The 27,377-nt window shown below is 41.3% G+C and overlaps 3 protein-coding genes across 4 annotated transcripts; all 3 read left to right on the top strand.

Moving 5' to 3' along the window:
• The first annotated feature begins 513 nt into the window (after positions 1 to 513).
• zbtb8b (zinc finger and BTB domain containing 8B) lies at positions 514 to 8,439 on the top strand. Of its 2 annotated transcripts, XM_040021036.1 has the most exons (5): positions 514 to 646; positions 1,143 to 1,335; positions 5,235 to 6,150; positions 6,275 to 6,453; positions 7,494 to 8,439. In XM_040021036.1, the coding sequence occupies exons 2-5, from the start codon at positions 1,162 to 1,164 to the stop codon at positions 7,806 to 7,808; spliced, it is 1,584 nt and encodes a 527-aa protein (XP_039876970.1). In that variant the 5' UTR covers positions 514 to 646; positions 1,143 to 1,161; the 3' UTR covers positions 7,809 to 8,439. The 2 variants fall into 2 exon arrangements, with proteins under 2 accessions (XP_039876970.1, XP_039876971.1); XM_040021037.1 differs by lacking the exons at positions 514 to 646; positions 1,143 to 1,335 and adding an exon at positions 4,909 to 4,941.
• Positions 8,440 to 17,786: 9,347 nt separating this feature from the next.
• LOC120726477 lies at positions 17,787 to 20,194 on the top strand. The gene has a single exon (XM_040020078.1). The coding sequence runs from the start codon at positions 17,889 to 17,891 to the stop codon at positions 18,564 to 18,566; it is 678 nt and encodes a 225-aa protein (XP_039876012.1). The 5' UTR covers positions 17,787 to 17,888; the 3' UTR covers positions 18,567 to 20,194.
• A 3,877-nt stretch (positions 20,195 to 24,071) lies between these two features.
• On the top strand, positions 24,072 to 27,377 carry LOC120726476 (tissue alpha-L-fucosidase-like). Its single transcript, XM_040020077.1, has 8 exons — positions 24,072 to 24,632; positions 24,797 to 24,931; positions 25,329 to 25,466; positions 25,561 to 25,666; positions 25,836 to 26,036; positions 26,328 to 26,518; positions 26,923 to 27,022; positions 27,109 to 27,377. Exons 1-8 carry the CDS (start codon positions 24,292 to 24,294, stop codon positions 27,241 to 27,243), a joined length of 1,347 nt encoding a protein of 448 aa, XP_039876011.1. The 5' UTR covers positions 24,072 to 24,291; the 3' UTR covers positions 27,244 to 27,377.

The following is a 27,377-nucleotide window of genomic DNA, read 5'->3' as shown; positions in this document are numbered from 1 at the left end:
TCCAGACACTAACGGTATGCTCATGATGGTCACATCCATCTTTGATATACAGTCTCTCCTGGAGACATCTAGAATTGAATTGTAAGCATTAATCAGCTGATTTGGTTTTTAATGAATACTTCCATATAGTAAGGAAAAAAAAAGTTCAGTGCAGACAGTGTTACGAAAACGTTTTAGATTATTTCTGTATTTGTCCAGAAGCTTAACAAATCCGTTTTCTAATAGTTAAAAGCATGGCATCATCATTTACTATAAAGTAAAATATGGATCCTGAATTAAGAGCACATGGAAGACAGAAATCCCTTTTCTTGGGGTCAAACTTGCCATAGTTGGTGATCTCACTACTTTACATATTCCTGGTATTTTTGCAAGTCATGTTGTTTTATTCCTTTGCACAAAGAAGTCAGAGGCACGTGTACAGAACAAGATGTAAATCTGTCAATCTGACCATAACTTCCTCCTGGAAAAATAGTACAGCAGACGCAGAACTGGCCACTGATTGGACAGATAAACAAAAACGTCACTGCTTTTTTTTTTTCTTTGGCCGAAAGCGGAAGTTGTTGGCTAACGTGGACATGGGACAAAAGAGGCTCGCTTCTAGCGGTGCTACGGTAAAAGAGTTGTTACGGTCAGCGTAATTAAACAAGTGAGTCGGTATTTCATGCCTTTTAATTTCAGTTTTTTCACAGGTTTTGTAAAAAGCAGCTGGTCTCGTCAGTCGGCTATTTTAGGAAAAGTACTGCCAACTAGCTACCCAGCGTTAGCAACACACACTAGCTAGCAAGCAAGCAGAGAAAAGTGATTCCACTTTTGTTAGTTCAGGTGTGTCTGAGTTAATGTTTGCGTGTTTAAACTCCGTTATCCTTGTTGTGTTTTTAAAGTGTCAAGCGTCAGTGGTTACAGTTTGTCAGACCCAGTGTGTGTTAGCTGAGTTAACTGTTCACCGTTAGGACTAAAGTCTATAATCATTAACGTTTGTTTACCTGGAGATTTTAAACGATGTATAAGTCAAGCTTGTAATACAACTCTGTCGGAGTTGACTATTAAGTGGTAATACGATTGTAAATAACACACCTCCAACAGTTAATGATCACAAGTGCTTGTTTACCTCAGTTTACCCGTCTGTTCCCTCATCCTGGCAGAGCCGCCAGGAGTTCAGCCATGGAAGTGCCTTGCTATCTGTCCAAACTACTGTTCGAGCTCAATGAGCAACGGAAGCGTGACTTCTTCTGTGACTGCAGCATCCTTGTTGAAGGCCGTGTCTTCAAGGCGCATCGGAATGTATTGTTTGCAGGAAGCGGTTATTTTCGAGCTCTTCTCGTTCACTATCTACAGGTAAGGACATAAGCACGGATTCCATTGTTTTCTCTGAGTGTTTGTTAAGGAGAGCTGGCTAAACTAAGGTGGCTTCTTGGACGTAAATGCAACGATTTGGTCAAGAATAATGTATTTATTATTGGACTGGCATATATTACAGTCAGTTTCATCGTTAGTTTCAAGGTCTAGTGTGTTGTGTTATTGTGACAGCTGTTTCCCAGAGTGTTCTTTCACATACCGCTTGTCGAAAGGGGGAAAAGGCTTTCCAAACCTGCAGTGGATATAAATGACTTACACTTTTCCCTAAACGTGCATAATTCAACTGAAAAGCAAAAAAAATGTTGGAGGAAAATATAAATAATAATAATAATGATTAAAAATGTACAAAAAGCTTTTTGCATAAGTGGGCACACCCCTACACTAATACCGTATTTCCCGGACTACAAAGCGCACCTGAATATTAGCCGCACAAGCTAAAATCAGGGGAAAATCTTGTTTTGTACATACATTAGCTGCACCTGACTAAAAGCCACAGGTGTTTCAATGTTGACTTATCATATGTAAGAGAATATGCACAAAGGGAATTGTCAGGAAAGAGATGGCTGTTTTGAGACACATCACTTTTATTAATATTTTGAAAAACAAGTTATGGGTATTGCATAACTCCTCTCCATCATGCAGCAGTCCAGCCCTTTGAAATCCGTTGGTGATCGTGGATGTTTTCACACTTTTCCACGCTGTCACAATCCACTGGTGGAGTTGGGCATAACTTGCTTTTCGCAAGCTCATCATCCACGCCTCCTGCTGAACGCGTAGCGCTACTTTGAAGTTTGTTTTTTGCGCTACTTCGTACGGTACTACGTTGCCTGGCGGACGGACATGTGACCAACATACCACTCTTGAACCCCGATCCTTCCGCCAGGCAACGTAGTGCCGTACAACAGCGGAACAAACAAAACAAATCCTCTTACGATATGACAAAAATCATGGACAATCCATAGAAAAGCCGCACCTGACTAAAAGCCGCAGGGTTCAAAGCTTGTGCAAAAAGTAGCGGCTTATAGCCCGACAATTACGGTACTTAGGTGAAGCACTTTTTTTAAAGAACGCAGTCAGGCTCTTTTGGTTGGAGACTATCAGCATGGCACATCTTGACTTCGCAATATTTGCCCACCTTTCTTTTTAAAAGTACTCAAATATGTCAGATTGCTAGGGTATCTCTTGTGAACAGCCCTCTTCAGATCACACCACAGATTTTTCCATTGGATTTATGTCTGGCTGGGCCATTACAGACTTTAATTTTCTTCAGATGAGGTCATTCTTTTGTTCATTTGAATTGGCTTGAGATCATTGTCATGTTGAAAGGTGAAATTCCCCTTTATCTTCAGCTTTCTAGTAGATGCCTGAAGATTTGGGGCCCTCCATCTTGACTAAAGCCCCAGTTCCAGCTGCAACCCCAAAGCATGTTACTGCCACCACCATGCCGCCAGGAAACTCCTACTAGGACAGCTTAACTTTACTTGGGCTTAATCAGTTCAATTCAGTTTTATTTATACAGTGCCAAATCACAACAACAGTCACCTCAAGGCGCTTTATATTGTGAGGTAGACCCTACAATAACAACACAGAGAAAACCCCAACAATCTTATGATCCCCTATGAGCAGGAAGAAACCTCCAGCAGTGGAGAGGAGGAAGATGGACAGAGTCTCTTTTATTGATAGTAGGTGTGTAGAAGACTAAATGCTGTGATTAAATCAAAATTTGCTTCACCAAAGTAGTGATTTAAGGGTGTGCTCACTTATACAACCAGCTTATTTATGTGTTTTTAACTTTTAATATTTTTCAGATTTGTTTTTTCAATTAAATTGTACAGGTTTAGGTAACATTAAAGGTGGGAACATTTTAAAATGATGTATTGTAGTAATTCTTTTTAACATCATAGAAAACCTGGCATTTCAACAGGGGTGTCTACACTTTTTATATCCATTCTACCTGGCCCTGTGTTTAAAAAAACAAAAGTAATTGCCCCCACTTGTTAAATTAAGCCCACACCCAGGCCTGATTACTGCCAGACCTGTTCAGTTGAAAAATTACTTAAAGAGAAGATGTCTGACAAAATGAAGTAGGCTAAAAGTTCTCAAAAAGCAACACATCATCTAGAGAAACTCAAGAACAGATGCCATTTCTAAGACTTTGGGACTCGCAACGAACCACAGTGAGTGCCATTATCCACAAATAAAGAAAGCTCGGAATAGCGGTGAACCTTCCCAGGAGTCGACCAAGATTACTCAGAGTGCGCATCAAAGACTCATCCAGGAGGTCACAAAACATCTAAAGACCTGCAAGCATCACTTGGCTCTCTTCATAATTAACAGTAAGAAAGAAACTGGGCAAAAATGGCATCCATGGGAGCGTTCCAAGGAAAAAACTATTGCTGACCAAAAAGAACACAAAGTTTTGTCTCACATTTTCCAAAAAAACATCGTGATGACTTTTAAGAAAATAGTTTGTGGACGGGATAAAAACGTAAACTTTTTTGGAATGTTTGAATTGTGTTAAAATCTAGCATAAAACTAAAACACAATATTTCATAAAAAGATCATCATACCAATAGTCATAGATGTTGGTGTTTTGATGGTCTAGGGCTTTGCTACTTTGCTGCTTGAATGTTTGGATGACTTGCTGCAGTTTATGGAACAGTCAGCTGGCACCTGCTCCCTATCAGAAAATCATGAAGCAATCAATTCATGGCCTAAAGCGCAAGCACTTTTGAGTTATGCCACAGGACAATGATCAAAAACAAACCTGACTGGCTCACAAATAAATAAATAAATAAATAAAATAAATGAACAACTTAAGGTTTTGGAGTGGCCTAGCCAAAGTCTGGATTCAATTGAGGCACTAGGGCATGACCTTCACCAGGTGGTTCAGGTTTGAAAACCTTCCAATGTGGCTGAATTAAAACAATTCTGGGGGCTAAAATTCCTGCAGAAAAGTTTGGAAGACTTTTGTTTCCTTTTTATATAAATTAAATCATAATTTAAAAAAAACCTCAATTTTGCATTTATTCTCTCGTTATCTAATTGAGATTTGAAATTGGGAAGGGGGCAAATACTTTTTTCACAGCACTGTGTTTTGTCAAGGTCACAACTAAAAACTGCAGACAAGCAGTATTTTTTTATATTGTTCTTTTCTCAAACAAGAGGCAGAGAGTGCTTCACAGAAAACAAACATAAGCAATGTAAAAATTCCAAAATGAAGGGAGGTCATATTTAAACAACAGAAATAATGCATTAAGTGCTACAAATAGAAAAATCTGTGTTAAAAGCAGTACAAAAATTAAGACAAAATATGCATTTCATAAAAGAAGAACTGCCATAAATATATTACTAATATCCCCACGTAAACAGATTTTTAAGAGTCCACAGAAATGACAACTCACCCAGCATACAGGCAGAGTTACACAGGTCAGGTCACAGCCTCAAGTACTCTATCACAGTGTGTCCTTCGGTGGATGTGAGGGGAAAACCTCCCAAAAAACATTAATTTTAAATTGTTTTGACTAAAGGGAATGACATGAAGAAGGTCGGCCACAAGGGAGCCTGACTGTGAATGCTGTATAGGTAAGGATGAGAATTTTAACTGGATACTTAACATTACTGAGGGCCGGTGAAGAGACATTGGTTGGGTAATATGGGAGCAGCTCTATGACCTAGAAAGTAGCGTAACAGCATTTTTGAAGTCAGGAAAATGGAGATCTTGAAAACCTTCAGCTGTTTTGTAAAAACTATGATTTGAAATGTACCGATATTTCTCTGGAGCCCTGTTCCACTTTCTAAATATCTTCTGTTCCAGCATTTGTTTTCCGATACATTTGGCTCAACATTGTCTATCTTTTGAAAACATCTCTTTTCAGGACAGCGGACAGCGCTACAGCACAGCGTCGTTGGACATTGTGACAGCTGACGCCTTCTCTGTTATTCTGGACTTCCTCTACTCTGGACGCCTGGCTCTGAACAGGAGCAATGTCATCGAGGTGATGTCAGCAGCCAGCTACCTGCAGATGACGGATCTGGTGAACTTCTGCAAAGAGTACATCCGGTCGTCTTTGGAAATCTGCAGCAAGGAGAAGGAGAGGAACACGGAGAAAGAGAATCAGATAGAGGATGGAGGAATGGGTCCTGCAGACAGTGGCACTCCTTCTGCAACAATTTCCAGTGGTGCTGGGGTTGCAGAGCCTCATTTACAGGTCTCAGAGGCGGATAGAGGGTCAGGTTTAGGTCAGGAGTCTGTTACATCAGGTAGAACACCTTTGTCCATTGTTGTCACCACCCCTCCAGGCGCTACCAGGGATATGGACACCTCCTATCCCTCTCGGGAAGAGTTTGCACCTGGGAGTGAAGGGCAGAAGGGACATATGGATCAGACTAATCTCTCATCATCCTCATCTTCTGCTCTGACTCCAGAGTTGGTGAACCCTAAGATAGAATACGACCCCGATGAAGAGCTTATGGAGTCACCAGACACCAAAGTCATCACATCCTATCCTGGGCCTCCTCTGCACAATACTCATCATAGCAGGCTGCTTCCCCCAAGTCCCTCTCCATCTAACGAACGCTCCCCCTTGGGATACAGCTCATCCTTTAATGCTAGGCAGCTGATGGAGGCGCTGGCCAGAGGTGAAGGTCCCAACTCTTTGGGGGACAGAGTAGGGCAGCGCTTCACCCAAGGGCTGGGTAGCAGCACTGGAGGAAGCAGACTGGACGAAGGTCTGGGATTTGTAGGATCATCAATTATGGAGATCCAATCTGATTGGCTTGGAGAGGACACAGGTAATTAGCAGAATAAATACAAGGACATTTAATCGATTAAAAAGCTATATAGCAATGTTAGTAAATTGTCAACCGGAATAGATAGGGGTAGGTTTGAATTGTTGCTGTGTTTTTCCTCCTTCAGGTGACGGCTTAGTAGTGCCAGTGAAACTCCACAAGTGCCCCTTCTGCCCATACACTGCCAAGCAGAAGGGGATCATGAAGAGGCACATCCGTTGCCACACAGGAGAGAGGCCATTCCCCTGCCCCATGTGTGGCAAGAGGTTCACACGACAGGAGCACCTACGCAGCCACGCCCTTAGTGTAAGAATTTCATGCACTGCAAGCAGGTCGACTTCATTCTGAGTTAACCTTATGCAACTTTAGTTCATAAATTTTCGAATAACCCAAACTATTAGCATGAACAGGTTAGATTTTCTTTTATTAAGTGTATCTGTACACAACATTTATATTATCTGAGAAGAGACGCATCTCAGTTTTTGTTGCATTCCTGTGGCCCCTTGCACTGAACAATTACAGCAACACTGGTCATGTGTCAGTAATTACTACAGGAGTCTCAATGACAGAGACCTGATACAATACTAGAATACAGCTTCTGTATGCTAAGACTTCATTAAAGTATCTGTGTCATGCTGCTTCCAACTTACAATGCACCGTATTATGGATGGAAATATTTTACATTGTGCTCCATAGTACTCATTTTAAAGTTTTTCTACTTTAAAACATCATTCCACACTAATACATTGTGCAGTGTAATATTTTAAAGTCACATGAATATTAAAAATAGTCTCCAACTGCGACATTAAAGTGATACTGTAAAAGATTATGTTCATGTATCAGATTCATAATGAGTATTTTTTTTCTTTAGGTACTTTAAGGACATTTGATGCTAAACATTGTTTTAATATTAGGTGCAAGTATGACATTTTGAAGTAAATTTCATTAAGTGACTTAAAGAAATTCAGTGAAAACTGTGAAATTGCATTCACTGTTCACCGTTGTGTGACGTAAGTTTCATTAGTGCAGTATTTTTTTTTTTTTTTTTATTATTTTTTTTACCCCTCAGCCATAAAAAGCTGATGTTACCCTGCCGGGCAGGCAGGTGGCTGGAGTGGACACCCAAGTTTGTGAATGTGATAACTTGAGAATGAAGCGTTATAGTGGAGTAGAGTTTCAAATTGGCACCATAAGTGCATCTGCTAGTAGTCTGAGGTTTAGCACTATCCACTGCTGGGATTTAAAAAAAAAAAAATATTGTGCTGTTATTCTCATCTACACTGATGGAAAAGTTGGTACTGTCCAAACAGATGAATTCACATCCTCCATGTCTTGATCATCCACAGGTCCACAGACACTACTGGCCGGTGTCATGCAAGAGCTGCAGACGAAACTTCACTGGTTCTAGCGTTTCACCCGGACTCAGACGCTTCGGCATCTGTGATAGCTGCAACTGTGTGACCACCACTCATGATGAAACAGCCCCAGTTCACCCTTCCAGCCAGTCAGAGCCTGTGGAACGAGCAGACGGCAGTACGGATTGGTCCAGCTTTATAGATGAGGTGGACGAGGTGGAGGTCGGCAGAGTGGAAGACTTAGTGGAGAAACAGATGCTTGAAAGACAGCTGGCTGTCTGCAGTGATGTAGTTCACGCGTTGTGAATTCAGTCAGTTATACCCAGGAAGAAAGTCTTTCTCTGAACTTGCTGTCTGAGCTAGTGTGTCATGCCAAAATGTAGTCCTGGACACGTTGGGGTTGTAGTTTGGCTGTATGTTTGTCAGATTTCATCACATTTGTGCAGGATGGCGTCACAGATCTTTAGTCAGAGGCTATGTGTCATGGCTGGTGCGATTCCCATCAGGGTGATCTCTAGTTAGTATTATTTACTGTAAGATGATTTATTTATTAACTAATTTGTATTTTAAATCTTTGAGTTTTTCAGATATTTTACTGTGACTTGCTTGACTGGAACTAGGTTCAGTGATTGTGTATGCGTGTGTATGTGTTTTTCTTTCTTTTAATTATTACTGTAGTCTTTCCTTTCCTATATTTGCACAACTGATAAAACCAAATGTGTGTGTGTGTGTGTGTGTGTGTGTGTGTGTGTGTGTGTGTGTGTGTAAGAAGAATGCACCCGTCCAGCTGGATTTCTGAATATACAGAGGACAGACAAAGCGTCTTCTCAAATGTTTTGCTTTGTCCAGAAAATTACACTTTGTGTATAAAAACAGTCTTGTTGATGTAGAGGGGCCACTGGAGTTATCACTGCAATAAATGTGTTCTCAAACTGTGGACATTGTGTCATTGCTTTGTCATTCTTTGTTTTAATCTTTTTCTTTCAATAGTCCCGGAGTCACTTCTTCTTTATTATTGAAGTATAAGTAAACTTTGTACTTGATGTAGTTTTGGATCATATACAAAACTAGCCTGCGGCGCACTCTAGTGGTTATTCAGTCCAAATCCGTGCCAGCAACTGTTTTCTCGCGTTTCTGCATTAAATTAGCTGCATTTGTCCTTTGCAGAATAGTCATTTATTTAGTGATCCAGAGGAGTGCAAACAGGTGTGTGTGTAACAGAGAGAGAGAGAACATTCTGCAGTGAGCTTACTTGGATCTGGATAGTACCTGCAGGTGAGGATCACTATATTTTATATTTTATTTCTCAAGTGCATTTAACACACTTAAGTTAATGAGAGAAGCTACAGGAAATGACCCAAAAAACAACTAATATCTCATGCATTATTAACTACTGGACAGGCCACAGTATCAGAGACTGGGCAGGATTTTGTCTGGTTTGATGATGTGCAGTACAGAAGCTTCACAGGGTTGTGTGCTGTCCTTGTTAATGTTCACATGATACAGCTCAGACTTCCAGTACAGCTCTGCAAATTAAAATCAGTCTGTGGCACACTAGTAGTTACTCAGTTCATATGGATGCAGTTGTAAACTGTAGTCTTACTTATGTTCTGACTACTTGAATGCATATTTATATTATTCGAGATAAATTGAGAACCAATCCTGGCCATCTTCCATACATGCTTGTACACTATGGTATGCCATACAGGTTTAATATGTAAAAACCATGAAGACTTTACAAACTGGCACTTACCAGGCTCTTGGACCTGGATCATTGTGGACATGGGTTCTCACAGTAGCCTAGTAGCTAATGTTTAATCCTGTGATAGGTATACTGATAAAAAATAATGGAGTGTCTGTCATTTAAGCAACCTTTTCAAATTACAAAACAGTTAAGTTTATAGGTTTAATTCATAATATCTTCATCATAATCATGAAATCCACTTTTACTTAACCAAATATACACAGTCATGTGTGACTTTATGCCTACTATTTAAATATCGCCTACAAATGGCCACTCAGTGAAACTTGAGGGAGAACGCTATTTGTCATAATAAGATTAACAAGCCGCACTGTTTAAGATCCAGGGCTCAGTAATGGTGTAAATGAAGTTATCAACAGGGTTTGAATGTCTAAACATCATATGCACAGCAAGACACTTTATGGCCAACCATAGGACCTAAGCACTCAAGTCGTTTTCTATAAAGACAAAAGTAGGGCTCCCTCATGTAATGTTACACGATGAAGGTTCACTGGAGAATGACACAACTTTTTATAAGTCTTTCGTTTCCCATCTTTTAATTTGAAACTGTAGCACTCAATGCACCGAGTTTGTTGCTATTGCTCTGCAGTGTATCTTATGTTCATAATTTTTGTTTTAATTTAGTTTTTTTCAGGATGTTATGTATAATTAATTATATTTAAAAAAATCAACGAGGCCGCTGAAGAGGGCGACACGTCGTTGAGGCCGAGGTACCGAACACCACAGAAGAAGAACCATATATCCGCAACGTTTTCCACAGGTATCGCGTAGAAGTGTGACGAAGTGGAGAGATACATGGGCAAGTCGCGGGACTTAAGTGAGTTTGAGCGAGGTATGATAGTAGGAGCCCGAAGAGCCGGTTGCAGTATCTCACAGACAGCGAACCTGCTGGGCTGCTCAAGGACTGCGGTGTCTCGAGTTTACAATGAATGGTGCGAGAAGAAGAAAACCTCGAGTGACCGCGCGACGACCGGGAGAAAGCGGCTCGTCGACGAGAACGGAGAGAAATGGATTGAGAGTGTGGTGGAGGCTAACAACCAAGTTACGATTGAGGAGATACATGCAATGTACAACAGCAGCGGGGTGGAGAAGCCCATCTCACTCCGAACTGCCCGACGGACCCTAAAGAGGCTGGGTTACACGTGCCTTCTGCCAGTCGATGACCCCCTCACAGAGGGCGGAGCCAGCAACAAGTGACATGACAACAGTTTGCTCGCGTGCTGCGGCCAGGTTGGACTTTACCGCCATTTCGGTGATGTAATCAGCTGAGGAACTCAAGAGACTCCCAGGTTATACAGAAGGGGGTGCTGCGACGGCTTGACAAAAATCTGACTTTCTGGAGAAAATTCTGAAAATAGGTTTGAAGCAAATTCTTTACTGGCGGGTTCTTTTTCGCTCTCAGTGGCGACACGTGTCGTTCAGAAGAAGAATGCAGGGTGTCCGGTGAGGTAGGATCCGCAGGTGCAAGGGGAATGGGCAAGATATCCTCATGGCGGCAGACCTAGAACAGCTGGACACTTCAAGTGACTTACAATAACAGAAGCTAAACGACTCCAAGCCAAACACTGAGCCTTCCACGATGGACCGTGCATCCAGTAACAAGATTACCCTGGAAACATGAATGTAGTAATTAAAAACTGGATTATTCCAATATCGCACCCCTGTATTTATAACTTGCCAATTGTAGAGTAATTCTTTATGATCTTTAATTTTTCTTTCATCTTATTTCCCATTTTTTACAACATCTCTATAAGTGCATCAGTTTAATGAAATGTGCACACATGCATGGAAATATTGTAAGGTGAAAACAGAGTTTGTACATTTTTAACAAGCTTGAAAGTCAATATTTGTTACCTTTATTCTTCAACGCAGCCTGAACTCTATTAGGAAAGGTTTCCTGTTATTTCTTTAAGTAGTTTTCAGAAATAGTTCTCTAGGCTTCTTGAGGTAGATTTAAAGCTCTTCTTTGGCTGTATATATAGTGGCTCAAAATTGGATGGTCCAGCAATTTTGAAAAGATCCCCAACACCACTGCTGCTGCCCAAATCATGGCAGAGCCTCCGCTCTGTGTTAGATGGCTGTAAATGCTTACTTTTGTACCTCTCTCCTGATATCTTCCATACGTACTGACGATGATTTGAGCCAAAAAAAAGTTAAATATAGCAGCCAATTTCCAAAGGATAAACCTTGAAAAAAGGCTCAGAAAACCCGATAAACTTTTTCTTCAAATCCACCTAAGAAAATTTTAAGAGTCTGTCTCCTTGGAAGTAGAATATAAATAAAAAAGAAGTACCTTTAGATTTTTACGCAGTACTGTTAAAAAAATGTTTAGATGTATTATTTGTCCCTAACTTTCCGATACCAGTTGATTCCTGTCTCATATTGTGTTTTTACAGAGCAGAAATTAGTAGATTAACTTTTTGTAATTCCAAATAAACTATTCTTATATTTTTTTTTCAATCAAGATAAAAAGTAATCCAATAACTGAGGTGCTGTCTTCAATGCTCCACTCTCGAATAAAGGTGGAAAAAAAAATACCCATAGGAATTAGGAAACATTTGACTGCGACAGTATAACACAAAGATAGTTAAACATAAATCAGTTCACCTGCTTTGGTGCAAATAATGCCGACAAAAGGTGCATCCAAGAAGCAACAACACGACCCCCGCCAAAAAGGGAAAGATTTTGTGGGTGATGGCCTTATTCTTATCCCTTCTGACTATTTTTTTTGTTGCTAGTATCTTTGTCACTACTCATAAAGACACCCACAGCCCAATCAGGCTGCACAGGTAGTCCAGCTTCTGGATACAGCATCTATACCAGCGGTCCCCAACCTTTTTTGCGCCACGGACCGGTTTATGCCCGACAATATTTTCATGGACCGGCCTTTAAGGTGTCGCGGATAAATACAACAAAATAAAACTAGTACCGGTACCGAAAAAAAGAAAATTTATTCATAACACACGTGAAAAGACCCAGGAAAACAGAGTTAACAATCAAAACGATAACAAAATAACGCTGAAAACTGATAAAAACCCTGAAAACCATACATTTCACACCTGAGCCTCAACTCTCACGGCCCGGTACCGGTCCGAGGCCCGGGGGTTGGGGACCGCTGATCTATACCATTGCAAGACAGTTTGCTGTGTCGCTGTAATAACTTCAGAAATTTGCTTTGTGTGAAACAAAGGAACTGAGAACCAGTTCCTTAGATAATTAGGAAGGGGAAAGAAAAGCATATAAGAGTATTTCAAATAAGGTAGACTGCTGTTCATTTGATTTTTAACCTTTGACCAGATTAATGAGCCTGGCATAGTAAGGCCTGATTTATACTTCTATGGGAAATCTACATCGTAACTGGAGACATACGCTGTAACCTTCCACGTAACCTGACATGCACTTCTAAATACACAAATTCAGCACGGGGCTCATTAAATTATTGAGATCATATGTGATAAAAGGCCGAGGTCAAAACAGATAGAACTTAAATGGATATTAAGCACTCCCTGCCTTTGCATTGCAAGCTCTTTAAAGTAGCAGTAGGCAGTCCCAACATCAGCTACTTCTGAGAGATTTAAAAAGGTCAAAACACACTTGCAGAATCACATTTTGGCATATCAAAATAATATCTAGCAAAGACAGTGAAGGTGCATGTTGGGCAAGAACACAGGAGTCTTACTAAACGTTAAGAAAAATCCAAAACAGCCTGTGCTTTATTCACAGTAAGTGATCAAACTGTTGCAAATGTAACTTGAACAGCATTATCCTCGAGTTTAATGCACATGAAGACAAACCTTCAGCGCTCACGGTAAACATTTAAGGCTTCGAAACTTAATCGTGTGCAGTGCAAATACAGATCTTTTAGTGCCCCCTCCTGGCAGATGTGAATACATGCAGAGTCAGACCAAGGCTCATATAAACTCGCTTCATGTATGCTGAGCAAACTCGACAGGGAGGTAGAAGTTAAAGAGAGGATGACCCTAGCAGCACTGGCATACAAGTCCAGGAGCAGCATATGATGGGCCACTTTTGGATTCGGTGTCTCGAAACAAGTCCAACAACTCTGAAATTTGCCTGACTTTGTCTCCAGATTACAATACTATCAGCTCTAACAAGCCGTAACTGTGCTTTTTCCCTTTTTGGGAGGGAAAAAAAAAATCAAAGCTTTATTTCGCAAAACAAAGGGACAACATTGCTTCAAAACTCATAGGAATTCACCTGAAACTGCACTGCTTAATGTGCGATGTTTACTGTAATGTTTATGTCGTGCTTATTCAGCTGGCTGTTGAACAATTTCCCTGCAAGCATTACAGCAGCAGCTCTCCTTCCACACTAAAGGCAACTCAGTTCAGTTAGGAAGATATTCTCTGCACAGCTGATTACATTCAATGAAAACCTGCCTCCATTTGGAATAACAATAATAAGAAAAGAAAAATGTAAACGCTTGTGTCCTCTACAACAGACAACTATGTTTGGGAATACCGGGATGCCAAATTGGAATAATCCAGTTCTTTACAACTACATTCATGTCTCCGGGTTATTCTCGTTACTGCGCGCAAGCTCCGTCGTGGAGGACTCGATCTTTTGTTCTGAGTCATTTTGCGTCTCGGACTGTAACCCCGAGGTGTCCAGCTGTTCTGGCCCTGATGTCTCTTCGAGTAAAGCCTCCATCCCCGCCACGGTGGTCCTATTGCTGCGGCTGTAACCCAGCCTCTTCAGGGTCCGCCGGGCAGTCCTCAGTGAGATGAGCTTCTCCACCCCGCTGCTGTTGTACATGGCATGGATCTCCTCGACCGTAGCCTCCCTGTTAGCCTCCAACATGCTTGCCAGCCTCTTCTCTCCGTTCTCGTCGACGAGCCGCTTCCTCCCGCTCGCTCCTCGGTCGCTGGAGGTTTTCTGTTTATGGCACCATTCCCTGTGAACTCGGGACACCGCGGTCCTTGAACAGCCCAGCAGGTTCGCTGTCTGCGACAGGCTGCACCCGGCGTTTCGGGCTCCCACTATCATACCCCGCTCAAACTCACTGAAATCCCGCGACTTGCCCATGAATCACCCCTCCTTCACACTAACACAGGTGTATGGGGAAGAGCAGCGGATATCCGCTAGTAATCATTCTTCTTCTATGGTTCTTGGTACGTCACGTTCAACGCAGGTCGCCCTCAGGTGGATCCAGGGGCGGATCTAGAGAAATTTTCTCAGGGTGGCATGGAAATTAAACGGGGTGGCAAAATGAAAACCTTTTTTCTCTCTTACACATAGGCAGGTGTTGCATTCTGTACTAATCATTATATATGGTTAACATATATAAAAAGCAGTAAGTATAAGCATTTCATATAAACATAGTCTGTAACTTTCTTATTTTCTTTGGCCAACATAATTAAACATTTCAGTTTCATAAAACATTTTAATTTTGATTTTATGTAGTGTGAAGGAATGTAATAAATAAGCATGTAGCCCCATAAGTATAAAATTTAGATAGCTACACAAATGGGGTGTTTCATTTACAAACATTATATTTATTTATGTTGATTTTTAGTTGAGAAGCCATAAAAGGCTGAGGTATACAAATTTACTACTCCTATAAACTATGCAAGACAACTTTCCACTGCCAAGGGCAATGTTTTGTTGTACAGGGTTAAATAAATAACAATTAGAAATCCAATTACATGTGAATAATGTAATCAAGAATTTGTAAAGATATACTTTTGTATTTTAATAGGCAAACCTTTCGCTGCCCAGTTTCACCAATAGAAAAACAAAGCAAGAGAAGTTCCAGATATTTCAAAAATAATTGTGATCATACCTTTAAATGTCTATAAATTGATCCAACCGTGCTGGCGACTATCCCAACTCCCATAACACAGGAGGACTGCCTCTGCCTGGGCGGGTGCTTTTTAAAATTGTGGTACATTCTGTAAACAGGTGAGCAGGCTTAAAACGAAGAAGCTAAATTTCAGCACTATCTCTGTTTTTCCACACTCATTGAATTAAATTGACATTAAAATAAAGATAAAAGGGGATCCATTGTAGGCCCCCTCCCATGTATTTATTGTAACACCGGTAGTTGATATTAGATCTACAAATACTACAATTCCATTCATTTTAACTCCTGTGTAATACTGCCAAAATCATATCACCAAAACAGGTTTAGCTGGGAATTTTAGTGCTGACTGATGAGACAAGTTTTAAATAATCCACTGGAAATCTGACTGGGTAAAAATAACTCCCAGGAAGCACAGAGCGAGGGGACATACAGCACAGAAAACTAACAGTAACTTCTGTTAAAACGGAGCAGCTGAGTACACAGCAGTGACGGAGGAAGTGACAACGAACAGAGGGTGGAGGATAATAAATACTCAACAAGGTATGGGGGGAGTGGAAACAGATTTAAAAGGGGAAAACAGAGAGAGGAAGAAAAACTAAATATAGAAAACACAAGACAAAAGGACTCAACGTGGAAGATAGACAAAAAGTTGGCAAGTCATGGGAACACACATGATAAGCAAAGTAGAAATATAAGTACACAGTAAACTGAGGTTTTCATCGTTGCCTCTTTTCCTGAAACGAGGAAAAGAGGCAAAACTTAAAACTTAATTTGCAAAAACATAAAAAATGTACAACTCCCCAGATTAAAGAGAAATATATGTTTATTAATAATATACTTAACAGAAGCTGGGAGCACAGAGGGTGCATATTTTATTACAGAGAGGTCTTTAGAAGGGACTAAACATGATTTATTGATGAACAGAATTCAATAATGCTATTTGGCAAGTAGACTCAATGTCCCCACATGCCAAATTGTATTAGTCAGAAGATACTTGAAAAGAATGAAACCTACTTAAAACACAGAAGCAAAGAAACCATAATTTTGAGAACTCCATTCCTAGCCCTCAGTGCCAGACAGGGAGGGGACAACTCTACCGCTATTTAAGCTGGGTTGCTAGTTAGCTAACATCAGTACCGTTAGCTAAAATGGTCGTTCACACTGGTTTTTGCTGCTGTCCCCATTGGGGAATGATGAGTCCCAGTCTGTGTTGATTTCCTTATTAATCATAGTGCTAATGTACTAAACAAAACTTTGAAAGAAAATTATCATGCTCTCTGTGATTGTGAATCCACCATGGTGGACATGATGAAGACCGCTTGGTCTTGATTTCTCATTGGCTGACCTCCACTTCCCTTCCATTTTTACAGAAATCTCCAGTTTTTTTCCCCGCTTAACTGTAACCCCCCCCCCCCCCCTCCAGAAATTACCATAGTAGAAAGTGAAAAAAAGAGAAACTTGTCCTATTTTCACAACGTTACAGAGGTTTTATTAGAGACACGGCTAAGCGGTTTGCAATTTGGAAAAATCTTCAGCATTGAATTGCACAAATGAGACATTCTTGTCAGAGGTCATTTTGGAAAAAAAATAAATTAAAAAACAGCAGCCGACAACACTGCACACAATGGTAGACTGGTGCTTAATAAGCAAGCAAATAAGGCAGACATCTTTTTGTGGAATCTTTTTACCTGCTCTTTGATCGTTTGCTGTTGTAGCTGTTTGTTGGTTGATGAATTTTTTTTGTGAGCTTTTAGCTGGGATTCTGACGCTTCTGTGGATAGCACACGTCTGCATTTAAATAACAGATCTGGTGGTACATCCCATTAAATCAGATGTTCTCCCTCTCACCCCCGACACCGAGATCATTGGGGTTCAACGGGTTAATTGTTTATTGTTTAGTTACTTTGTGTAGTATGAATGGCCATAAGGGAGGTTTTTATCAGCAGGAAAACCTGTAGAAAGCAGCTAAAAAGCCAACATTTCTGCTTGTGCTTCATTGTGATGACAACTTAAGACAAACAACTTAGGAATTATAAATGGCTTCAAGCATACATTCAGGCCTGTGAGACTTATTTAGACATTGAGACAATGAGCCATGAGCCTCTGTGCTACATGCACACATTTCTGCATCTCTGCCATTCAAAGACAGTTTGTATATAGTTTATTTTATGTAATATTCAATACTGAACCGTAAATGCAGTGTTTTTCAGTATTTTTATGCATTTGCTAGTACTAGGAAGGACACATGAGGTTTATAGCCGGGACAAGTTTGAAACCGTTCGTCCTCCACAATGGAAAACGCCTAAAAATAAAAATGGTTCTCAAATGTTGCTCATTTTGTATTTCTTTGCTTTATGGTGGTGGTCAGAGGGCCCGGTGGTGCCAGTGTCCGGCAGCCTCGCCTCTGTCAGTGCGCCCCCGGGCAGCTGTGGCTACAATGTAGCTTGCCATCACTAGTGTGTGAATGTGTGTGTGAATGGGTGAATGACTGACTGTAGTGTAAAGCGCTTTGGGGTCCTTAGGGACTGAGTAAAGCGCTATACAAATGCAGGCCATTTACCATTTATCACGCTTGCATTTAAATCCGGCTCCCCAGTCCCTCTGAGTACCCAACCTGTACAACGGGGTGCCCAATCCCAGTCCTCGAGAGCTACTGTCCTGCAGCTTTTAGATGCATCCCTACTCCAACACAGCTGAATCAAATGGTTTGATTATCTCTTTGGCATGCCATGAAGTTTGGCAAAGGCCTGGTAACAAGTCTTTCATTTGATTCAGGGGTTTTTTCGTTGCAATTCTTCAAATGTCCTCTGGAGGGCAACAATGCAACTGTAATGCATCTAGTTTGCCGGATATACGACAAAAGAAGAAGGATGTTTTGGTTTTTGGCATCGGAAATATCCATGGTTTCACATATTTACCCCTGGGTAGTGTGAAGAAGCGGGGATTCATGGGCAAGTCGCGCGATTTAAGTGAGTTTCAGCGGGGTATGATAGTGGGAGCCCGAAACGCCGGGTGTAGCATCTCGCAGACAGCGAACCTGCTGGGCTGTTCAAGGACCGCGGTGTCCCGAGTTCACAGGGAATGGTGTCAGAAGCAGAAAACCTCCAGCGACCGCGGAGCTAGCGGGAGGAAGCGGCTCGTCGACGAGAACGGAGAGAAGAGACTGGAAAGGATCGTGGAGGCTAACAACCAGGCTACGATTGAGGAGATCCATGCCTTGTACAACAGCAGTGGGGTGGAGAAACCCATCTCACTGAGGACTGCCCAGCGGACCCTGAAGAGGCTGGGTTACAGCCGCAAGACGCAGGGAGAGGACGTCCTCATCGCGGCAGGGCTGGAAGCTTTAGCCGAGTACACATCCAGCCAAGAACACACGGACACCTCGACGGACATAAAATGTGAGGTGCAACAGGAGCCAAAGATCGAGTCCTCCACGACGGAGCTTGCGCGCAGTAACGAGAATGACTTGGAGACATGAATGTAGTAGTAAAGAACTGGATTAAACCATTCTGATGTCGCGATATTTCCAGAGTTGCCCACTGTAGAGCTGTTCTTTAAAAGCCTCCCCCCCAGTTTATTCCGATGTCTTACAAAATATCCACCTTTGTTTTTCGCGCCAGATCAGGAGTTTTATTTCAGTGTAATCATGTGCAAACAACATCTTCCTCAGCCAATTTAGTCACTTTCAAAACCATTAACAAGAAAAATGCATCCAGATGTTGGACCCTTATCTTAACAGCTGTCAGATATTCTGTCTATACGGAACAGAAACGTGGATGTTATAATAAAAAAATTTAAAATTCAAAACGCCAAAATAACCATTAATATATTAAAGATAGATCCTTTATTTTCCTCATGGTGAAATTTGATCTGGACTGTAGAAAACTAGACCCATAAACACAGCACCAGCAGGTACAGACACATTTATTAACAGCAGGCATCGCTCAGGGTGCCATGTAGCCTCAGCTCATTTTAGGCTAACCTTTAAAAGTCTCCACAGAGGAACAAAGGAGTTTTGATTCATGCTGTTAAAGTCTAAACTACCTGGCTGTCGGTAACGACTCATACTGAGAGTACAGGATGAGGGAAGGATCACAAATGACTCACTCTGCTTGTTTAAGTACCCACTGGTCAACAAACAATTTGAAGACTATAACAATCGCTCTAATCAATCATTGTTATTGCAGTCTCAACCAAGCACGTTAACTCTCCTGAACCATGGACATTTTCACATTTGAAATAAGGCGATCGCTGTCAGGGTTTGCACTGTCATTACTAGAGCAAACACCATTTCAGTCAACTGTAAAAATTAATATAAGCAGTGGCTTATGGGAAAAGTCTCTGCAAATGCCAAATATGATTTAAAGTGGTGCTATTTATTTAAAGCGTTCAAAGGTCTAATAAATCAGAAGGAGCCGTGTGCTTTATTGCATTTCAACTTACTTAACTTAGATTAAACTTGGACTGAGGTAATCCACAACCCAGTTCGTTCACTGCAGCTGTAACGTGAGCACCCTGAGGTAGCATATCAGGGAAGTTTGCTATAATAAAAATATTTTAAGTGGTCTTTCTTGTTTGTTTGCTTTTCATTCATAACAATTTACAGAACTCAACCACAGCACCTCTTCAATCCGTCCTTACACACAGCTGATCGAGCTAACTCTGATTACTGTCCCTGGAACTGAAAACAAAAGTTAATCAACCTGGAGTTTAACATTAAACACTTTTTCCCCCCAACCTGCCATCTGGAGTCATCCACTCGTGGGGTTGTACTTTGGCGTATGTTTGCATGTTTGTCTGTGAACAGTTTCGTCACCCTTATGCAAGATGCTGTCACAAATCTGTTTGTGTTACAGCTGCAGTTCCCATCAGGGTGATTACACACAAGTGTGTACAGTTACATCTTTATCTAAATGTATTTATTTATATAAAAATGAATTCAAACAGGAGGTGTAGGAGGTGGTTAGTTTGTGATATTATTCATTACTTTGACCTAAATTTACAGCTGTTGTATTGAAGTTTGCATATGACTGTGTTGCATTAGAGATTTATAGCCAATCCCCTGTGTTGTTTATCTTTTTGGAATAAAATTCTCAAGGAAATGCATCACTTTCTCTTGTATGTTGATTAGAGTGAAGATTTAAGATTAGGTGGGTCCCATGGGATCTTCTGTTTTCTAAGTTAGACCACAGCACGCTTAACTTTAGGAATGGTTGCTTTAAATCATCACTGTAGCCTTTTCTTTCCTGAATTTTCTATAATTGCACAGCTGAAATAAAGGAAAATGATTTTCTGTGTATTTTGTACATAAGAAAAACATGACTGTCAGCGTGGGATTCCTGAGCTTGCAGAGGACAGACAGTGTTTACTTAAACATTTTGCTTTGTCCAAAAGGAAGAAAAAGCACATTTGCATACTGAAAGTTTTTTGGGTATAAAGGGGCCACTCGAGGTATCAGTGCAATAAATGTGGTGTAAAACTGGACATTTCCCAGATGCCTCTTCATCTCATTTATGATTACATGTCGTTTTTTTTCACAGTCCAGGAGTCACTTGTTAATATTGTGATATAAATTGACCTAGTTGACGAAGATATCCAACAAGTGCAAAACTAGTCTGTGGCGCACTCTAGTGGTTAGTCAGCTCAAATCTGTGCCAGCATGCTGTCTGTCTGTAAACAACTGCTTTTTTCTTTCTACAGACTATTTGGTTACGTATTTAATGCACAAAATACATTATATAATGGATAAAGTCTAATTAGCCATTACTCTGTAATATATGGATAATTCCTGTGATGGGACCTGGATGAGCAGTTTATTACAAAGCAAACTGGATCTGTTGGGACCCCACTCTCTTCCTCAGGTCACTGACTGAAAGTTCCCTTTGGGGTGTAGATAGCTATGTGAATTTTGTGGATTTGCACAAAGTCGTTTGATCCATATATTGGACAATAAATGTTAAAAGCACGTAGAGGCTTCCTTATATCTACACATTGGAAACATAGAAATTCTTCTCAGACTGCAGTCTCTTTAGTTTGTGTCACCATTTCCTTAGCCATCACCTTGCATGTAATTGTATAGCAGTATTAAGGTTGTAATAACCAGAATACACAGATCTGTATTATTCAGGGTAAAATGAGTGAATTGTTTTTACAGGCATGTGATAGTTTTCTAGACTTATGGACCTGGTGCTGCTGAATTCTAAATTATTTGGAGCAGATTAACCAGAGAGACAGAGAATATATCTAAGAGGAAGAAGCTAAATTATAAACAGTGCGGGTTCTAGCATTGATCCCTGTTGGACTCCATCTGTAAAGGGCTGATATTTAGTGGGGAGTCTAGCCTTGAACAAATTGCTTTCTGTCAGCCATGTATGATGTAAACCGTTTTAGTGCTGTGTCCTTGATTCCAGTGCTGGCCAGTCGTAATAACAGAAGATGACAGATGGAATCGAAAGCAGAACTGAGGTCAAGGATATGCATGTGATGCAAGGACGAGGTCCCTGGTGAAACAAAAGCTATTTTCCAGCTGTGTCTGAATGGCTCTTAAAGTTATTATTAATTAAGTAAGCCTGGACCTGTGATGCTGCAAGGCATGCTCCAGAATCTCAGAGATAAATGGAAAGCTGGAAATGGGACAGTATGACCTGTGACAGTATAGGAGTGCAGGCTGTAAACAGGGAATTAGACCCAGTAAGCATGTGAAAGTTTTCAGGGTGTTTTACGTGGCTTCATTTAGGAAAAAGTGGAAGGGAAAACAAAAGTATGGATGACAATTTTATTTAATACTTTTACCCATTCACACGCTGACTGAATGTAGTGTAAAGCACTTTGGGGTCCATAGGGACTAAGTAAAGCGCTATACAAATATTTACCATTTACCATCTGTTTTTACCTATCCACGTGTAGTTTGTTCTCAAAACAACTACAAAAATACAGCTGCAACTGAAATAATACATAACTTTTAAAGATAACTCTTACACAGCAAAAATTGCTGGGTGATGCATACAGACATAAAATGATGACAATTTGCAGAATCCTCTAGGTTACAGCTAGTATAAATCACCTTTCTGACGAAGATGATAATGTTTAATGGGAGAGATGATTTGTCACAAAATCATCCTGTGAATTAGTGGATTAATTTGTGATCAGTGTCTCTCATTAATTCAGGACGAGTCTGATGAGCTTTTTAAAGTTCTGCTGATTTAGCTTAAGTGTGTGTGTATGAACACATGAGTTAGTTTTAGTGGTGGGCCTGGTGGTAGTATGGCTGCATAGCTGATTTTCCGGGGGACTTTATGCATATTTTAAGAGCAAAAATCGAAAAATCACCAATGCAACTCAGGAGGGCGACAATAAGCCTTCATTCCAGCCTAATGTACCGAAAACCACCGAAGTAGAATGAGTATTTCTATCTGCAGCGCTTCTCACCGTTTGTGCACCATGATGGGCAAGTCTCGGGATTTAAGTGAGTTTCAGCGGGGTATGATAGTGGGAGCCCGAGACGGCGGGCTCAGCATCTCGCAAACAGTGAACCTGTTGGGTTTTTCAAAGACTGCGGTGTCTCGAGTTTACAGGGAATGGTGCCAGAGGCAGAAAACCTTCAGTCAGCGGGGACCGTGTGGAAGGAAGCGGCTCGTGGATGACAACGGAGAGAAGAGACTGGAAAGGCTGGTGGAAGCCAACAGCGAGGCTACGATTGAGGAGATCCATGCCATGTACAACAGCAGCGGGGTGGAGAAGCCCATCTCACTCGCAACTGCCCGGCGGACCCTGAAGAGGCTGGGTTACAGCCGCAAGACGCAGGGAGAGGACGTCCTCATCGCGGCAGGGCTGGAAGCTTTAGCCGAGTACACATCCGGCCAAGAACACACGGACACCTCGACGGACATGAAGTGTGAGGTGCAACAGGAGCCAAAGATCGAGTCCTCCACGACGGAGCTTGTGCGTAGTAACGAGAATGACTTGGAGACATGAATGTAGTAGTAAAGAACTGGAATATTCCCATTCGACATCCCAGTATTCCAAAAGAAAACTGTCCACTGTAGAGCAGTTCGTTATTAATTAAAGAAAGTTAAAGAAAATATGCCTTAGAAATATGTTTCCTCGAGTTTATTATTACGTTTTTATGACTTGCAAAACGACACACTTTGTTTTGGGGCCAGATCAGGATTTTTATTTCTTTGTAATCAGATGTGCAGAGAACATCTTCCTCATAATTCAGTCATCTTCAAAACCATTAAAAGAAATCTGCCTCCAGATGTTGGATACTTTTATTTGTCCCTTACCTTAACATCTGTCAGGTGTTCTGTCTATAAAATACAGGTTATAATGGTATCTTGATCGTGACCTGTTTTTATTTGTTTTTTTTTTTGTTTGTGTGTGTGTTTTGCAAAACTAGAGCCATCAATACAGCACCACTCATATCGAGAACACAGGAATAATGATGGATCACGACTGATTCACTTTGCTGGTTTCAGTACACACTGGTCAAAAACAATTTGAAGATAATTAATGATGGTTATGAGCCGTTATTGTTGCTGCAGACAGAGACTGAAGTCACTTGGAGGAGTGACCACTGAAAACTCTTCGCCCAGAACGTTATTTTTAAAGCACCTTTTATGAAAACATTAAATAAATTAATACATGAATACATATACACACATTACATTAAATCAAAATTACTGAAGAAAAATAACACAAAAATAAAAGAATTGCTTTTCTGTAATTTCCTGATTAAGAATAAATCAAGATATTCTTAGATTTCTTTAATTTAAAAAAAAAAAGATTTAATATTACCAAGAAAAAATACTGCACAAATACCCAAGTAAAATAACAGTAATCTGATTATAAAGCAGACAAGGTATAATGATTACGTATTTCTTTATTTTTACATGTGCAGGTGTCTGTTTGTTTTGGCATCGGTTTCAATAAAGTTGTAACAAAAAAAAAACCCCAAGAAAAACTCAACCACGTGATAGTGACTCCGAGTCATATGACGGAAATGAAACTGGCACAGTTTAGCGGAAAGGACATAAAACGTCGTCGTATTACCGAGCTGCCTGTGGGACATTTGGACTTTGTGCAGTGATATTTTGTGTTGTTCCGTTTCTGGACACACAGTCAGGGGAACTGTAAATGTGACGCTCCTTCAACATCCTCATTCGAGCAGCTGCAGTTTGCGGGAAGCTCACCTGTCTGTCATCATGCTAACCGTGTTTGTTGTTGTCGTTGCTCTTGTTTCTCAAACTGCGGCTCACTACACCCCGGACTGGACGAGCCTGGACGCCAGGCCGTTGCCCTCATGGTACGACGAAGCCAAACTGGGAATTTTCATCCACTGGGGCGTGTTTTCTGTGCCCGGCTTTGGCAGCGAGTGGTTCTGGTGGCACTGGCAGGGCCAGCAGCCCCCGGACCAGAAATACGTGAACTACATGTCCCAGAACTACCCACCAGGCTTCACCTACCCAGAGTTTGCTCGTCAGTTTCACGCGCAGTTCTTCAATCCGGATGAGTGGGCGGATATTTTCAAAGCTTCTGGTGCAAAGTGAGTGTTTCTCTGTAACATTGTATCGTCTTTTTGACCCTCACCTTCTCTCAGTACACACATTATTACATTATTATTATTATTATTATTATTATTATTATTATTATTATTATTATTGCACAGTACATGTACCCTGTGTTACTTGCACACCCTCGTCAATGCAGGTATGTGGTCCTGACTGCCAAACACCACGAAGGGTTTACTAACTGGGAGTCTCCAAACTCATGGAACTGGAATTCTGTTGATACTGGTCCTCACAGGGACCTGGTGGGAGACCTGGCAGAGGCAGTGCGCAACAGGTGAAAAACTTAAGTTACGATGCTAATAAAAGGTGGTTATTGTTGACAGATGGGCTGACACTGGTATGCAGAAAAGGCCAGTCAGTTTTAACCCACTGCCTTCCTCCTACAGAGCTTCCTGTATTTTCACATCGATCAGCCTGTACAGAGCTCTTCACGTGTCAGTCGAGTGTCATTAACGATGCAGAAAAGCTTTAAAGCTTCATATTTGTGGAACTTGGTTGTCATAAACTTCTTTACCACCAGGTGATTGTTGGGTCAAGATTAATCATTAATAATGTTGCGGCCATGTGTATCAGTTGTAATAGTTGATTAGATCAGATGTGTTCCCAAGTAATGTCATTTAAATTGCACGTATTGCCTTTTTTAAATAAATGTCTGTAATTTCCCCTTTTAGGTCACTGCACTATGGACTCTACAATTCCTTGTATGAGTGGTTCCACCCTCTCTATCTCATTGACAAGAAGAATGGCTTCAAAACGCAGGAGTTTGTGCTGCAGAAACTACTTCCAGAGCTTTATAACATGGTTGTAAGGTCTGTGGTGCTTAAAATGTTGCGTCAGCTGATCGCACTTTATACATGTATGCCAGCAGTATATTTAAACCTTTGCTCTCCTGTTGCCTTGGAGGTATCGACCTGAAGTCATCTGGTCTGACGGAGACTGGGAAGCACCTGACACCTACTGGAACTCTACCGAATTCTTGGCCTGGCTCTACAACGACAGCCCGGTTAAAGTGAGTGTCTTTATGACAAGGTAGTCATAGATGGTGCACTTGCTTTTATTTTGAAAGTTCAGATGCTGCAAACCAGACATCCCCTGTGCTTCCTGGATTTTATCTGTGGTGTATTGAACTGCAGGTAGCAAAAGTAGTCCTCATGATTGCCTGTCTTTCCTTTTCTTAGGATACCGTTGTGACTAATGACCGATGGGGAGCTGGCTGTGCCTGTAAACATGGCGGCTACTACAACTGCGAGGACAAGTACACGCCGGGCCAGCTGCCCACACACAAGTGGGAGAAATGCACATCTGTGGATACTCTTTCCTGGGGTTACCGTCGAAACATGAAGATGAACGAACTTTTTCCATTGGCTGCGATTATCGAGGTGATAGTAGCACAGATATTAGCTTCTACATTTAAAGTTAAGGTAGTTTTTATTTGTATATGGCTATTATAGAATACCTTTAATCTTTGCTTGTGCATGCAGCTTTCAGGAAATACTTTTGTAATCATAGTGACTGTATTTAATCAATTAATCCAAGCCAAGTGTGTTGTCCTTTTGTTCTGTTTATTTCTGATGGTTAGGCCATAATGGATCGGTAATCTTTTGCTCATCTGGAATGTAACACTGTTTTATTGCCTGCTTCCTCTTGTGTCTGCTGTTGCTTTGTTGCAGGATCTGGTCCGCACTGTGGCTTTTGGGGGTAACTACCTTCTGAATGTGGGTCCCACACCTGACGGGATGATCCCCCCTTTGTTTGAGGAGAGGCTAAGAGGTCTTGGAGACTGGCTGGAGGTCAACGGGCAGGCCATTTACTCTTCCAAACCCTGGAGGGTGCAGTCAGAAAACACCACTGTACCAGTTTGGTAAGAAAAAAGGGAGATGTGACTCAGATCACTTCACTTTTACTGTATTTTCTTGACTCTCAAGATGAGTCTATCGACAATCTGTCAACTGTATGAAAGTTTTAGTGCAGTGGGAGAGCTAATCGTCTCTGAGGATTAATGCAGGTTACGGGGAGATACAGACAGGATGTGTACTGTTGTACTTGGCAACACGTATGTTAAATAGCATGGTGTTTGTTTCGATGTGGGGAAGCTGAGAATTTTCAGAGTAAAGTGCATAATAAAGCTTGCTATGATCGCCTGTATTGATCTAGTTAGGCAATGAGTCTGTGTTACCTTGCTTGGTCCTGGTGATTTTTCCTTTGTTTGGTGCTGGTATTTTTGTATGCAGAAAAAAACCTCTGTAATGGTCTTCACTGTTCTAGGTATACATCTAAGGGGTTGACAGTCTATGCCATCCTAACAGCCAAACCCCCGATGAGCACAGTGAAACTGCTGGCACCCAAAGCTTCAGCCATCACACAGGTAAAGAAACAATGCTGTCCATGTTTGTACTCAGAGTTGAAAAACATGAACAAATTCTTATTGATCTGTTTTTATCTCTTGCCCAGGTGTTCTTGGTGGGGAATCCCACACCTTTATCTTGGGCCCCAGTCAACCCCGGTGGTGGCCTTGTTGTCCTTTTGCCAGAGCTGCCTTACACTCCTGCTCAGGCATGGACGCTTGAACTGGACTTAGTGCAGTAAGCCAGCGGTCCCCGACCGGTACCGGGCCTCAGACCGGTACTGGTCCGTGAGTCGTTTGGTACCGGGCTGCGAGAGTTGAGGCTCAGGTGTGAAATGTATGGTTTTCAGGGTTTTTATCGGTTTTCAGCATTCTT

Source organism: Simochromis diagramma, unplaced genomic scaffold, assembly GCF_900408965.1.
Source record: "Simochromis diagramma unplaced genomic scaffold, fSimDia1.1 OVJJ01000753.1, whole genome shotgun sequence".
NCBI lineage: Eukaryota > Metazoa > Chordata > Actinopteri > Cichliformes > Cichlidae > Simochromis > Simochromis diagramma.
This window is presented reverse-complemented; position numbering and strand designations above follow the sequence as displayed.

Coding starts and splice junctions, on each gene's coding strand:
- LOC120726477 (XM_040020078.1), top strand. CDS start 17,889: ATGTCCTCTGGAGGGCAACAATGCAACTGTAATGCATCTAGTTTGCCG.
- zbtb8b (XM_040021036.1), top strand. CDS start 1,162: ATGGAAGTGCCTTGCTATCTGTCCAAACTACTGTTCGAGCTCAATGAG. Junction 6,151..6,274: donor TTGGCTTGGAGAGGACACAG/GTAATTAGCAGA, acceptor TTCCTCCTTCAG/GTGACGGCTTAGTAGTGCCA. Junction 6,454..7,493: donor TACGCAGCCACGCCCTTAGT/GTAAGAATTTCA, acceptor GATCATCCACAG/GTCCACAGACACTACTGGCC.
- LOC120726476 (XM_040020077.1), top strand. CDS start 24,292: ATGCTAACCGTGTTTGTTGTTGTCGTTGCTCTTGTTTCTCAAACTGCG. Junction 25,467..25,560: donor CTTTATAACATGGTTGTAAG/GTCTGTGGTGCT, acceptor GTTGCCTTGGAG/GTATCGACCTGAAGTCATCT. Junction 25,667..25,835: donor ACAACGACAGCCCGGTTAAA/GTGAGTGTCTTT, acceptor TCCTTTTCTTAG/GATACCGTTGTGACTAATGA.